The following is a 16,540-nucleotide window of genomic DNA, read 5'->3' as shown; positions in this document are numbered from 1 at the left end:
TAAATAGCAGTTAAAACTAAAATTGCATTGATGTTTAAAAGTAATTAAAAGTGAAAAACGATTGTGACAGCTACTTAGAACATTCCTGTGCCCCATAATAAGTACCTGAACTAAAAATAATAATAAAATGTTTTTATTAATTAGTGTTTAAATAGAAGTTAAAACTAAAAGTGAACATCTGTGATACTGAAGATATCCCATATGTGCCCCGTTGTCGCTATAAACTATAGTAAAAGCATGTTAAGCACGAAATGGTTGGTGTTGTGGTCGCTATGGGCGGCGCGGCTAGCACGGCAGCCGACGGCGCCGCTGCGCGTGAGCAGCGGCCTGCTGCGCGGGAGCATCGCACAAGACGGCTCACACCTAGCGTATGTGGGGATCCCTTATGCTACTGTCACGAGAGAGAATAGGTTTAAGGTAAGCATTAAATTTGTAGCATTCGTAACGTTACGTACGCAGGCTGCTTCTTCCGCGTGCGAAGTAATTATGAACAAGAAATGCACGTTCTTCTTGTCTTGCATAACGTTTTCCACGAGTTGTATCATTCCGACAGACAACCACTTACCTAAATGATAGACTAAACATATTAACTTGCGATCAGATACTTCAATCCTAAAATGTACCTAGTTCAAGTTTGAACTCTACTATTTTGTACATTCAGCTGATGTAAATTTTAATTTTTAACAAGCAGAAACGTCTCCGACCGATGCTCTTAAGCTTAGAATTTTTTTTTATTAAAGTGGAAAAATTAATGTCTTGGGTGAGAGTTGAACTCACTACAGCGCTCTGCCATCTGAACCACCAAGACCTCATCCATAGCCAGCAAACCTCATCCCAGACAGTAATTTTTCCACTTTTAAATTTATTCTCAGCTCATGCACTAGCTCTGACCTGAAAACGAAGTCAGGACACTGAAGTCAATATCGCGTAGTAGGTGTATTGTGGTGTATTGTAAAAAATAATGCTACCAAATAAATATACGACCTTGGAGGATATAATCAAACGGAGACGCCATGTCTGTAATTTTCTGTACAAAACAGTCTGCCGATTTTTGCGGAGGAGGGGAACGTCAAATGTATGCGTAACGTAAAAATAGCCATGTCAGATAAACGTCAGTCCATACATTGTGTATGACCGTTGGCCGCCTATTTTCGACAGAGGGGAAAGCCTGTTAATGGCTACTCCGTTTAGTTGTATCCTCCAAGTATACGACTGATGCTAACTAGTAATATTTGCTGGGCTTCTAACCTCCGTGGTGACCTGACATAGCCCGACTGACTGGCTGACTGGCATACATATTTGGAACGATCGACATTTTAAATCAAATTCGACATGACAATACAAGAAATGAGACCGACCAAATGTTCACGACATACAACCGAAGAAGAAAGACGTTCAGAGCGCGCCGACAACATGCCAATTGTAAACGCTCCGTAGCATAGCGTAGTTATCTTTCTCTATCACTTTTCCGTATTAGTGCGACAGTGACAGTTGCGTTTCATTCGCTACGGAGCGTTAACGATTGGCATGTTGCCTACGCACTCAGGGCCTTTATGTATTTGGGCACCGGCCAGGCATAATTTTATACACACTGTACCTTTGACGAATATTAATGTGCGAGTGGGTACCTACTTTCTCCAGTGTAGGTATAAATTCACGGGTGTTGGTTACTCTATGGATTTCCTTCATTAAAATAATCTACAAACTATGAACTGAATTTGTAGATGTCATATACAAAAAAAAAGTGATCAAGGCCACCAGTGCCCACGGACGGAAACAAATCAGCTGCCTAAAACCACTCGGCCGCCCAGGTCAAGCTGGCACGGGTCGAATTTTCTTAAGTATACGCAATCCCTTAAAGGGCTTAAAACGGCGCCTTGTAAAATAACACAAAATAAAATATTTTCATAACAATCTACCTAAGTCTTATTTTATTTCCAGGCCCCTGGTCCCGAGCCAAAATGGGACGGCACCTTCGAAGCGGACAGAGACCACATCCGCTGTTTCCAGCGTCTGGACATCAGGACCGACTTCTTCAGCGGCCAGGAGGACTGCCTCACCCTAAACGTCTACACCCCTCTCACCCCCACCCACCCTCTACCTGTCATGGTCTTCATCCATGGCGGGGCCTACGTCGAAGGCTCAGGCTCGCCGGCACTCTTTGGACCAAGACATTTAGTCTCCAGAGGCGTTATTCTCGTCACCATAAACTATAGGCTTAATGTCCAAGGATTTCTTTGCTTAGGCATCAAAGAAGCCCCTGGAAATGCCGGAATAAAAGACCAAGTAGCAGCGTTGAAGTGGATACAGAGAAACATCAGGGCATTCGGTGGAGATCCTAACAATGTAACTCTGTTTGGAGAAAGCGCTGGGGCATCATCAGTGTCTTATCATTTATTATCTCCAATGTCTAAGGGTATGTTTCACAAGGCCATAATGCAAAGTGGCTCCTCTTTAGCCCCATGGGCATACCAGTTATCGCCAGTACAAACTGCCGCTTCTTTGGCCAAAGTCATGGGTTATGAATCTGAAGATCCTCATGACCTTTACAATTTTTACTCTAAAAAAACTGACATAGAACTTATAACACCGAGGATTCCTCGTGAACACGGTGCTAGCATTGTGTCTGAACTCTTAGCTTCGCCTTGCGTTGAAAAGAAAATTGAAGGTGTGGAAGCATTTTTGACGGAAGAACCTTATGAACTGTTATCAAGAGGCGAGTTCACAAAGATGCCTTTAATGATAGGCACCACTAGTGAAGAAGGATATTTCTTCATTAGCTTCGAGAATAACACAACGCTATCAAGCATTGATTTCTCAAAAGCGTTGCCTTGCAACTTGCAGTTTCCTACAGAAGAGAAACAGCGAGAAGTAGCGTGCAGATTTAAAGAAATGTACATAGGCAATGACACAGTATCTAAGCAAACTTTAGAAAAGCTGTCCAAGTTTTACGGGGAGCCATTCTTCGTGTACCCTGTCGTAAAAGAGACTGAACTAATATTGAACAAGACAGATCAACCTGTGTTTAGTTTCGTATTTGACTACGCAGGTTGGAAGAATGTTCCCAAGGCGTGGGCAGGATTTGGAACAGCTTCTGGGGCTACTCATGGAGATGAGCTGGTCTATTTATTTGAGCAGCTCTTAATACCGAATATGTTTGAGTGGAGAATGATGGAGAAAATGTCCACTATGTGGACAAACTTCGCCAAGATTGGGTATGTATTTTAGAGATGCCATCTCCGTTTACAATTTCGGGTTTTTTATTTCATTTTATCTGCTCTCATGCAGTGTGTGTACCTAAATAATTTTAATAATTAGACAGACAATGATCGGCCTATAATCGCGAAGTCTCAGATTGCGCACTTTATAAGAGTAGTGAGCTTATAGCGCTCTTATTTTTGTTTTGAACATATCATCGCTCTTATATTAGTCTTAGACAAGCTAATACGCACTTTAGTAAGTTTAGTCTTATTACCTAGTCTTATATATGTATATAAGAGCATTTTATAATACCATTATAAGCCTGTCGCTCTTACAATAACATTTACTAAGTCTCATTGAACTTGAGAGTACCTGGTTTTATATCCACATTCTCTAAGTTCATATGATCTTATATTAGACTTTCTAAATGCTATTCTAAGAATGTAAGACTAATATCAACATGGCATAATACTATTATGAGCCTCTCGCTCTTACAATAACATTTACTAAGTCTCAGTGAACTTGAGAATACCTGGTCTTATATCCACATTCTCTAAGTTCATATGATCTTATATTAGACTTTCTAAATGCTATTCTAAGAATGTAAGACTAATATCAACATGGCATAATACTATTATGAGCCTCTCGCTCTTACAATAACATTTACTAAGTCTCATTGAACTTGAGAGTACCTGGTCTTATATCCACATTCTCTAAGTTCATTTGATCTTATATTAGACTTTCTAAATGATATTATAAGAATGTAAGACTAATATCAGCATGGCATAATATTATTATGAGCCTCTTGCACTTATAATAACATTTACGAAGTCTCATTGAACTTTGAGAGTACCTGGTCTTATATCCCCATTCTCTAAGTTCATTTGATCTTATATTAGACTTTCTAAATGCTATTGTAAGAATGTAACACTAATATCAACATGGCATAATACTATTTTAAGCATCTTGCTCTTACAACACCATTTACGAAGTCTCATTGAACTTGAGAGTTCCTGGTCTTATATCCCCATTTTCTAAGTTCATTTAATTTTATATTAGATTTCTAAATGCTATTGTAAGAATGTAAGACTAATATCGGCATAGCATAAGAACACTATAAGTACGTATTTTTCTGATCTTATTCAAAGCTATAATAAGATCAACAGCAGCACTTTAGTAAGATATTGGAGTGATATAGGATCAAGACACTTATATCACAAAAGTGAAGATCAATATAAGATGGTTTGATCTTAAATCGTTTTTGGGAACACTATTGTAAGTATAAGTAAAGCAAGGAACCCTAATTTATTCAACATGGCCATATCATTTGTATTCAGAATGCTTATAAGACTCTAATAGTGCGCTTGAAAAATACAGCTACAGCAATGGCTGACTATCAATACAAAAGAAAATAATTATAAAAATATTCAAATACCATATTTGATTAGGCGCATGAAGTTTGAAGTGTAAAACAGGGTCTACTTTACAGTAAATAATATTTTCCCATGTGAATACTTACCATAACATAAACACACGATGATAAACAGCACGTTATTATAGTTAACATAATTCATAAACACTTACACTAATATATTTTTGTCACGTTGCAGTTAATTTCACCCGTATATTTTATACATCACAAATAGAATGTTTCAAATCTCTGTGTGAGACTGTGTGACCTTACAAACAAATCAATATAAGCCTATGTAGACTTACAAGATACTTACGTTCGACCAATATAAGCCTACATATGTAGGCTTACAAGATACTTACGTTCGACCAATATAAGCATATATAGTTGTAGGCTTACAAGATACTTACGTAAAAGCGATATTAGCCTAAGGCAGCTTAATTTAGTTTTGAAAAAGATTACTGTGAGTGCAAACAGCATTCAATTAGACTGATATTAGAACGATATTAAAATAAATACTCTTATAAGTTGTGCCCAAATCCGGGCTTAGACGATGATATAAAATCAATATAAGAGCGAAAAATTGTAGTCTAGAGACTGTTGTTAGAGCGCTTTTTGCTAGTTGGGCGGTACCTACTAATATTATGATCATGAATACCACAGAACATATTAAAGAGGTTAGAACGGCTATCGCGCGCAGTTAGTATCGGAACCGGTGTCGCCGCTCGTTCCTCTCCACATTTCCACATTTCTCGCGCAACGGTAGTAAAAACTTGTGTGCCTGGTGAATGGATACGCTTCCTTTAGACAGATTTGATGTCTGGCTTCTTAATCTGAACGTTATTGTGGCGCAAAAGGCATGTTTACGTTTTTCGGTCAGCGCGGGCGAGTACTAGCATGCGAGCGTTTGCTCATAACCGGCGGCGACACGTACCCTGCTCGCATCGCCATTCTACTTGTTCTGTGATGAATACGGACGATACTTTTTTTTATAAATTTTAAAATATGTGACTGTACCTACTTGTGAGTCTTGTGATTGTCTCATCTGGATTGTTTCAGAGACCCAACCCCAGAAACATCGCAGCTGTTGTCATTAAAATGGCCGCCGACCAACCTCTCATCTCCCGAAGCCTTCGTAATAGACAAGGAACTTTCTACTCGCCCGCTGTGGTCGAGTAGCTCGCTCAAGTACTGGAACGAAGTCTACACCGAATATAGATCACATTGATGGGTTTCGTTGCGAACGTCACGGTTGAAAGACGTCCACATTTGGTAACAGGGGGACTGCCCGAGGATAACACCAACCGGTCGTGCGCTGCAATTTCATGTTAAATTGGGATGATTGGTTGGTGGTTGGTTGGTTGATTGGAATTGGAATTGGAAGTGGTTCTCTGCGATCTCCACCAGATTTTTTTTTATCGTTTAAGAAGCAAACGAGTAGATGAATCTCCTATTTGTAAGAAAATCACCGTCGTCCATGGACACGCACGACACCAGAGTATTGCAAGTTACCGGCCTTTAAGACGGGAGTACGCTCTTGAACGTTTGAAGGTTGTTTTGGGAAATATGATATCACATTGTGAATAAAATTCCAGAAGACAAAAATGTGACTATCCGTGAGGAATTATTAGTATTATTACCTAATTTATTACCAATTATAATATTTACAATAAGTTAATACTATAATTGGTATTGGTTGGTAAGTAAATATTATAGTATAGCGCCATCTAGCTCGGCTGTCTAACTCTAGTACACCTACTTTTGTTGGCATGTCATGTCTGTCATCGAATCGGCGTATTATCATGTCAACTATATAATGTCTGCCTATTAGTTACTTATTTAATTCTATCATATCATATTTCATGAATCAGCAAGAAAAACAGATAACATGCTCGCAAAAGACGTTAATTAAAAGTAACTCTTATTACTACCATCACAGAGTTAATTTTCCATTCCAGCACATGAATGCTGTTTAAGAGTGTATTTTAATACTTACACAAAACGTTGACAATTCGACTGATTCAGTTTGTGTTACTACACCGCGAGAACACGACGTTTGGTTAATCGTTTTACTAAAGTAAGAATGTGTTGTGGAATTTAAACCGTAGAAATAGCTACTTAAGATCGAAATTAAATCGTATGTTTTGGACCGCTAGAATTAGAATACGCGTCATGATTATACGTTGTAAATTTTAAACGAAATTTGATAAATACGGTCAAGAAAAACAGGACAAGAAGAACTTAGGTAAATTATTTAGGTGAGTAGCATAAATACTTTTCTGAACGCTTCATATAAAAAAGGAATAAATATTTGCTTCAAATCAATCAATCAATCAAACTTTTATTGATAAAATATACGTATAGTGCGTCAAGCAAATCTTGTCAGTAGCAATGTACTGCAAATTAAAGTAGGGAAACACCATGTAACACTCAAAGAGCAGAATTGCGCTAAGAAAAGCAGCAATGTACATCGAACCAAAACGTGTTTATTTTTCCGCCCTTCATACGTCAGTTCGAGTGAATTATCATAACCTCAAATTTTTGTAATGTTTACCGTCAACGAGTATGATTGTACATTGTAGGCACCTTAGCTTTGCTCGAGGTCATGCATAATTTTGGTATTTAATGGTGACAGCAGAAATTTCTCTTGAAATAGAAACGATTCAGAATGTAAACAATAAGATGATGGCTGTCATTCACAATCCACATTCCACAGATAACACACAGATGACACGCGATTTTGGAATTATTCGAACACAGTGTTGCTAACCCGCGATTTTTCAAATTTGCCGCCTTTTACTACTGACAAGATTTGGTTGATCCAGTATATTTTACATGTCAACACATTACTTCTACCTGTTGTGTTGTTACAACATTATTATTTTATAAATGAAAACATTACTTAGGGCCCGGCCACATGTGCGCGGTGCGGCGCCGCCGCCGCCTCGCGGCGCGGCACCGCAGAAATCTGCGGCGCCGCAAACCGCTCTGCGGCGACGCCCGCTGCAACGCAAAATTTTGCGGTGCCGCGCCGCGGCGCCGCAAAGCGGTGCGCGTCGCCGCGCGCGGTGCCGCGCGCGGTGCCGCAGCGCGGTGCGCGGCGCCGCGCGCGGTGCCGCAAAGCGGTGAGTTTCGCCGCGCGCGGTGCCGCCAAGCGGCGTGCGGCGCCGCGTGCGATGCCACGCTGCATAGTAAAGAATAAAATTCGACTACCAGTTGTTTAATCAGACATGGATCCCTTCACACGTGTTCTGCTCTTGCTGTTGTTATAGCGATAGCGGTTCGCCAAAAAACGCTGTAAATGGTGTTAAAGGTATCAAAATCGGTACGATTGATCTTTAGGACATTTGAAACAATTTGACCCGAAGCACCAACAAATAAAAAAACGAGAGGAGTTATGACGTCATCTTTTTTTGTATGAAATTAAAAAAAAATTGTTTAGAAACCTATCGTGTGTAGTATTAAACGAAAGGGCTTTCTAAGACGATTCCAAAAATATATCACATCATTACATTTGAGTAATTTTTTTTTTAATTATAATAAAAATATTTTTTAAAACATACCAAGTTTGGGTTTCTCCAGATACAATACCGTTAAAAATTTTTTTGTTAAATATACCTCAAATTATACCTAATATCCTCATATCTAATTCTAATAAAGCAATTTTGAAAATATTTACATTTAGTATATTTGTTTTAATTTTTTCTACTCCCGTACCTTTATTTGTCATTTAAAAGGTCATCTCATACACACACCTTTAAACCCCTATGTTATAGTTGTCAAGACAAGTCTTTAGTCTATTCCCCAAAAAAGTATTTGTGCATACACGCAGTATCTTTTTGGTACTTTTACGATACTTCGTGTAATCACCACTTAAAAAATATTGTATTAAATACATTGTTGCCAACCTAATTTTAATTGATTGATGAGTACTAAGTGCATTGCTGCTAATTTACAAAATATTCATTAGGTTCTATAGTAGAAACAATAAAATTCCTTCAGAAGTCAGAAACGCGCATGTGACACCCGTAATATAGCAAGATCCATAGACTACGAACACCGCTTAGCGTTGCTTGTTAGTCTCCCTAGGCTACTGTGGCCAAAATCGAGAAAAAAAAAACTATCCAAAATTGTAATTTAACTAAGAGCAAGTACCAGGGCCTCACGAGTTACTAGAAGGTGTCGCTGACCATCCGGCCGTGGGGCGCGGGGCGCGGTGGCCGGGTCGCGTATCTTAGCTGTATACTTTTGGTTTGTTTACCTACATATATGTCCTATATGATTCCACTTGTTTAAAGTATTATTTTTGTTGAATGAAAAATATTTGTTAAATTTACAATTTTTAATATTTAAAGGTGAGATTTTTCAGTTAATTCTTACATAAATAATTTTTACTACGAATTATAGATTCCGAGATATAAGCGACTTTCTGGAAAACCGTTATACTTATATTAATTTTATGCTTTCTATTTAAATACTTAATTGAGAAATTCATAGATCACACTTTGTAAAATTGAAAAATTAAAAAAAAGTACTTCATGTAATTATTTTCAAAATTGCTTTCTTAGTGTTAGATACCTAATATCCTCGTAGGATATTAGGTATAATTTGAGGTATATTTTACAAAAAAATATTGAACGGTATTGTATCTGGAGAAGCCCAAACTTGGTATGTTTTGAAAATTATTTTTATTATAATTAAAAAAAAGCGGCCAAGTGCGAGCCGGACTCGCCCATGAAGGGTTCCGTATTTAGGCGATTTATGACGTATTAAAAAAAACTACTTGCTAGATCTCGTTCAAACCAATTTTCGGTTGAAGTTTACATGGTAATGTACATCATATATTTTTTTTAGTTTTATCATTCTCTTATTTTAGAAGTTAGGGGGGGGGGGGGACACACATTTTACCACTTTGGAAGTGTCTCTCGCGCAAACTATTCAGTTTAGAAAAAAATGATATTAGAAACCTCAATATCATTTTTGAAGACCTATCCATAGATACCCCACACGTATGGGTTTGATGAAAAAAAAAATTTTTGTGTTTCAGTTCGAAGTATGGGGAACCCCAAAAATTTATTGTGCTTTTTCTATTTTTGTGTGAAAATCTTAATGCGGTTCACAGAATACATCTACTTACCAAGTTTCAACAGTATAGTTCTTATAGTTTCGGAGAAAAGTGGCTGTGACATACGGACGGACAGACAGACGGACAGACAGACAGACAGACAGACAGACATGACGAATCTATAAGGCTTCCGTTTTTTGCCATTTGGCTACGGAACCCTAAAAACCGGCCAAGTGCGAGTCGGACTCGCGTTCCAAGGGTTCCGCGCATTACACAATTTTTAACAATATGTTTTGTTTAATGAAAAGTCAGTAAAATGTCTTTAAAAAACCCGTAGGGGCCGGATCAAAAACTAAGTACTTAAGTCCGACTCACGCTTGACTGCATATTTCTAATAGGTTTTCCTGTCATTTATAGGTAAAGAACTATTTAGTGTATTTTTTCAATATTGTAGACCCAGTACCTAGTTTCAGAGATAAGGGGGGGAAAGGGTCATTTTTTGCCTATTTTCTTGAATAACTGCTAAACTATTTATCTTAAAATGATCATTCCAAAGTTTAATTAATAATTAAATTAATAAACTTTATTTTGAAACACTTTTAGGTACAGAAATTTACAAACTTTTCTCAAAATGAGCTCTTTCATTTGATATGTAACACGATATCTTAGTTTGAAAAACTTTATTTTTTAATTTGCTCTTTTACCTCCCAAAAGTGGCCTACATATTTAAAATTCATTTGTTTACGTTACATATATGTCCGTCTTTGGGTCACAAACTTACATAGGTATGTGTGCCAAATTTTAACTTCATTAAAAGTGAGTAAAATGTCTTTAAAAACCCCGTAGGGGTCGGATCAAAATCTAAGTACTTAAGTCCGACTCACGCTCGACTGCACATTTCTAATAGGTTTTCCTGTCATCTATAGGTAAAGAACTATTTAGTGTAATTTTTTCAAAATTTTAGTCCAGTACCTACTTTCAGAGATAAAGGGGAGGAATGGTAATTTTTTGCCTATTTTCTTGAATAACTGCTAAACTATTTATCTTAAAATTATAAAAAAAATATATTTGAGATTCTCAAAATGAGCTCTTTCATTTGATACACACACGATATATTTTGAATAACTTTATTTTTTTATTTGCTCTTTTACCCCCAAAAAGTGGCCTCCATATTAAAAATTCAGTTGTGTACGTTACATGTCCGTCTTTGGATCACAAACTTACATATGTGTGCCAAATTTCAACTTATTGAAAAGTGAGTAAAATGTCTTTAAAAAACCCGTAGGGGTCGGATCAAAAACTAGTACTTAAGTCCGACTCACGCTTGACTGCACATTTCTAATAGGTTTTCCTGTCATCTATAGGTTAAGAACTATTTAGTGTATTTTTTTCAATATTTTAGACCCAGTACCTAGTTTCAGAGATAAGGGGGGAAAGGGTCATTTTTTGCCTATTTTCTTGAATAACTGCTAAACTATTTATCTTAAAATGATCATTCCAAAGTTTAATTAATAATTAAATTAATAAACTTTATTTTGAAACACTTTTAGGTACAGAAATTTACAAACTTTTCTCAAAATGAGCTCTTTCATTTGATACACACACGATATATTTTGAATAACTTTATTTTTTTATTTGCTCTTTTACCTCCCAAAAGTGGCCTACATATTTAAAATTCATTTGTTAACGTTACATATATGTCCGTCTTTGGGTCACAAACTTACATAGGTATGTGTGCCAAATTATAACTTCATTAAAAGTGAGTAAAATGTCTTTAAAAACCCCGTAGGGGTCGGATCAAAATCTAAGTACTTAAGTCCGGCTCACGCTCGACTGCACATTTCTAATAGGTTTTCCTGTCATCTATAGGTAAATAACTATTTAGTGTAATTTTTTCAAAATTTTAGTCCAGTACTTTCAGAGATAAAGGGGAGGAATGGTAATTTTTTGCCTATTTTCTTGAATAACTGCTAAACTATTTATCTTAAAATTATAAAAAAAAATATATTTGAGATTCTCAAAATGAGCTCTTTCATTTGATACACACACGATATATTTTGAATAACTTTATTTTTTTATTTGCTCTTTTACCCCCCAAAAGTGGCCTCCATATTTAAAATTCATTTGTGTACGTTACATGTCCGTCTTTGGATCACAAACTTACATATGTGTGCCAAATTTCAACTTATTGAAAAGTGAGTAAAATGTCTTTAAAAAACCCGTAGGGGTCGGATCAAAAACTAGTACTTAAGTCCGACTCACGCTTGACTGCACATTTCTAATAGGTTTTCCTGTCATCTATAGGTTAAGAACTATTTAGTGTATTTTTTTCATTATTTTAGATCTAGTAGTTTCAGAGTTAAAGGGGGGAATGGTCATTTTTTGCCTATTTTCTTGAATAACTGCTAAACTATTTATCTTAAAATTATAAAAAATATATATTTGAGATTCTCAAAATGAGCTCTTTCATTTGATACATACACGATATATTTTGAATAACTTTATTTTTTTATTTGCTCTTTTACCCCCCAAAAGTGGCCTCCATATATAAAATTCATTTGTGTACGTTACATGTCCGTCTTTGGATCACAAACTTACATATGTGTGCCAAATTTCAACTTTATTGGTCCAGTAGTTTCGGAGAAAATAGGCTGTGACAGACGGACGGACGGACAGACAGACGCACGAGTGATCCTATAAGGGTTCCGTTTTTTTCTTTTGAGGTACGGAACCCTAAAAAAAATGACTAAAATATAATGATATGATATTTTTGGAATCGGCTCAGAAAGCCCTTTCGTTTAATACCACACACGATAGGTTTCAAAACAGTTTTTTTTAAATTCCATACAAATCAGAAATCAGAAATCTGCGGCGCCGCAAACCGCTCTGCGGCGACGCCCGCCGCAACGCAAAATTTTGCGGTGCCGCGCTGCGGCGCCGCAAAGCGATTTGACCCGAAGCACCATTAAAAAAAAACGAGATGAGTTAGCTTTTTTTTGTCAAAAGGAAAAAACGGAACCCTTATAGGATCACTGGTGCGTCTGTCTGTCCGTCCGTCCGTCTGTCACAGCCTATTTTCTCCGAAACTACTGGACCAATAAAGTTGAAATTTGGCACACATATGTAAGTTTGTGATCCAAAGACGGACATGTAACGTACACAAATGAATTTTATATATGGAGGCCACTTTTGGGGGGTAAAAGAGCAAATAAAAAAATAAAGTTATTCAAAATATATCGTGTATGTATCAAATGAAAGAGCTCATTTTGAGAATCTCAAATATATATTTTTTATAATTTTAAGATAAATAGTTTAGCAGTTATTCAAGAAAATAGGCAAAAAATGACCATTCCCCCCTTTAACTCTGAAACTACTAGATCTAAAATAATGAAAAAAATACACTAAATAGTTCTTAACCTATAGATGACAGGAAAACCTATTAGAAATGTGCAGTCAAGCGTGAGTCGGACTTAAGTACTAGTTTTTGATCCGACCCCTACGGGTTTTTTAAAGACATTTTACTCACTTTTCAATAAGTTGAAATTTGGCACACATATGTAAGTTTGTGATCCAAAGACGGACATGTAACGTACACAAATGAATTTTAAATATGGAGGCCACTTTTGGGGGGTAAAAGAGCAAATAAAAAAATAAAGTTATTCAAAATATATCGTGTGTGTATCAAATGAAAGAGCTCATTTTGAGAATCTCAAATATATTTTTTTTTATAATTTTAAGATAAATAGTTTAGCAGTTATTCAAGAAAATAGGCAAAAAATTACCATTCCTCCCCTTTATCTCTGAAAGTACTGGACTAAAATTTTGAAAAAATTACACTAAATAGTTATTTACCTATAGATGACAGGAAAACCTATTAGAAATGTGCAGTCGAGCGTGAGCCGGACTTAAGTACTTAGATTTTGATCCGACCCCTACGGGGTTTTTAAAGACATTTTACTCACTTTTAATGAAGTTATAATTTGGCACACATACCTATGTAAGTTTGTGACCCAAAGACGGACATATATGTAACGTTAACAAATGAATTTTAAATATGTAGGCCACTTTTGGGAGGTAAAAGAGCAAATAAAAAAATAAAGTTATTCAAAATATATCGTGTGTGTATCAAATGAAAGAGCTCATTTTGAGAAAAGTTTGTAAATTTCTGTACCTAAAAGTGTTTCAAAATAAAGTTTATTAATTTAATTATTAATTAAACTTTGGAATGATCATTTTAAGATAAATAGTTTAGCAGTTATTCAAGAAAATAGGCAAAAAATGACCCTTTCCCCCCTTATCTCTGAAACTAGGTACTGGGTCTAAAATATTGAAAAAAATACACTAAATAGTTCTTAACCTATAGATGACAGGAAAACCTATTAGAAATGTGCAGTCAAGCGTGAGTCGGACTTAAGTACTAGTTTTTGATCCGACCCCTACGGGTTTTTTAAAGACATTTTACTCACTTTTCAATAAGTTGAAATTTGGCACACATATGTAAGTTTGTGATCCAAAGACGGACATGTAACGTACACAACTGAATTTTTAATATGGAGGCCACTTTTTGGGGGTAAAAGAGCAAATAAAAAAATAAAGTTATTCAAAATATATCGTGTGTGTATCAAATGAAAGAGCTCATTTTGAGAATCTCAAATATATTTTTTTTATAATTTTAAGATAAATAGTTTAGCAGTTATTCAAGAAAATAGGCAAAAAATTACCATTCCTCCCCTTTATCTCTGAAAGTAGGTACTGGACTAAAATTTTGAAAAAATTACACTAAATAGTTCTTTACCTATAGATGACAGGAAAACCTATTAGAAATGTGCAGTCGAGCGTGAGTCGGACTTAAGTACTTAGATTTTGATCCGACCCCTACGGGGTTTTTAAAGACATTTTACTCACTTTTAATGAAGTTAAAATTTGGCACACATACCTATGTAAGTTTGTGACCCAAAGACGGACATATATGTAACGTAAACAAATGAATTTTAAATATGTAGGCCACTTTTGGGAGGTAAAAGAGCAAATTAAAAAATAAAGTTTTTCAAACTAAGATATCGTGTTACATATCAAATGAAAGAGCTCATTTTGAGAAAAGTTTGTAAATTTCTGTACCTAAAAGTGTTTCAAAATAAAGTTTATTAATTTAATTATTAATTAAACTTTGGAATGATCATTTTAAGATAAATAGTTTAGCAGTTATTCAAGAAAATAGGCAAAAAATGACCCTTTCCCCCCCTTATCTCTGAAACTAGGTACTGGGTCTACAATATTGAAAAAATACACTAAATAGTTCTTTACCTATAAATGACAGGAAAACCTATTAGAAATATGCAGTCAAGCGTGAGTCGGACTTAAGTACTTAGTTTTTGATCCGGCCCCTACGGGTTTTTTAAAGACATTTTACTGACTTTTCATTAAACAAAACATATTGTTAAAAATTGTGTAATGCGCGGAACCCTTGGAACGCGAGTCCGACTCGCACTTGGCCGGTTTTTAGGGTTCCGTAGCCAAATGGCAAAAAACGGAAGCCTTATAGATTCGTCATGTCTGTCTGTCTGTCTGTCTGTCTGTCCGTCTGTCTGTCCGTCCGTATGTCACAGCCACTTTTCTCCGAAACTATAAGAACTATACTGTTGAAACTTGGTAAGTAGATGTATTCTGTGAACCGCATTAAGATTTTCACACAAAAATAGAAAAAGCACAATAAATTTTTGGGGTTCCCCATACTTCGAACTGAAACTCAAAAATTTTTTTTTTCATCAAACCCATACGTGTGGAGTATCTATGGATAGGTCTTCAAAAATGATATTGAGGTTTCTAATATCATTTTTTTCTAAACTGAATAGTTTGCGCGAGAGACACTTCCAAAGTGGTAAAATGTGTGTCCCCCCCCCCTAACTTCTAAAATAAGAGAATGATAACACTAAAAAAAATATATGATGTACATTACCATGTAAACTTCAACCGAAAATTGGTTTGAACGAGATCTAGCAAGTAGTTTTTTTTAATACGTCATAAATCGCCTAAATACGGAACCCTTCATGGGCGAGTCCGGCTCGCACTTGGCCGCTTTTTTTTAATTATAATAAAAATAATTTTCAAAACATACCAAGTTTGGGCTTCTCCAGATACAATACCGTTCAATATTTTTTTGTAAAATATACCTCAAATTATACCTAATATCCTACGAGGATATTAGGTATCTAACACTAAGAAAGCAATTTTGAAAATAATTACATGAAGTACTTTTTTTTAATTTTTCAATTTTACAAAGTGTGATCTATGAATTTCTCAATTAAATATTTAAATAGAAAGCATAAAATTAATATAAGTATAACGGTTTTCCAGAAAGTCGCTTATATCTCGGAATCTATAATTCGTAGTAAAAATTATTTATGTAAGAATTAACTGAAAAATCTCACCTTTAAATATTAAAAATTGTAAATTTAACAAATATTTTTCATTCAACAAAAATAATACTTTAAACAAGTGGAATCATATAGGACATATATGTAGGTAAACAAACCAAAAGTATACAGCTAAGATACGCGACCCGGCCACCGCGCCCCGCGCCCCACGGCCGGATGGTCAGCGACACCTTCTAGTAACTCGTGATGCCCTGGTACTTGCTCTTAGTTAAATTACAATTTTGGATAGTTTTTTTTTTCTCGATTTTGGCCACAGTAGCCTATGGAGACTAACAAGCAACGCTAAGCGGTGTTCGTAGTCTATGGATCTTGCTATATTACGGGTGTCACATGCGCGTTTCTGACTTCTGAAGGAATTTTATTGTTTCTACTATAGAACCTAATGAATATTTTGTAAATTAGCAGCAATGCACTTAGTACTCATCAATC

General features: G+C 36.0%; 1 protein-coding gene across 1 annotated transcript; it reads left to right on the top strand.

The window, feature by feature from the left end:
- Positions 1-216: 216 nt before the first annotated feature.
- On the top strand, positions 217-5,926 carry LOC134655389 (cholinesterase 1-like). Its single transcript, XM_063510847.1, has 3 exons — positions 217-417; positions 1,942-3,215; positions 5,672-5,926. The coding sequence occupies exons 1-3, from the start codon at positions 238-240 to the stop codon at positions 5,838-5,840; spliced, it is 1,623 nt and encodes a 540-aa protein (XP_063366917.1). The 5' UTR covers positions 217-237; the 3' UTR covers positions 5,841-5,926.
- The last annotated feature ends 10,614 nt before the right edge of the window (positions 5,927-16,540 follow it).

Source organism: Cydia amplana, chromosome 16 (genome assembly GCF_948474715.1).
Source record: "Cydia amplana chromosome 16, ilCydAmpl1.1, whole genome shotgun sequence".
NCBI lineage: Eukaryota > Metazoa > Arthropoda > Insecta > Lepidoptera > Tortricidae > Cydia > Cydia amplana.
This window is presented reverse-complemented; position numbering and strand designations above follow the sequence as displayed.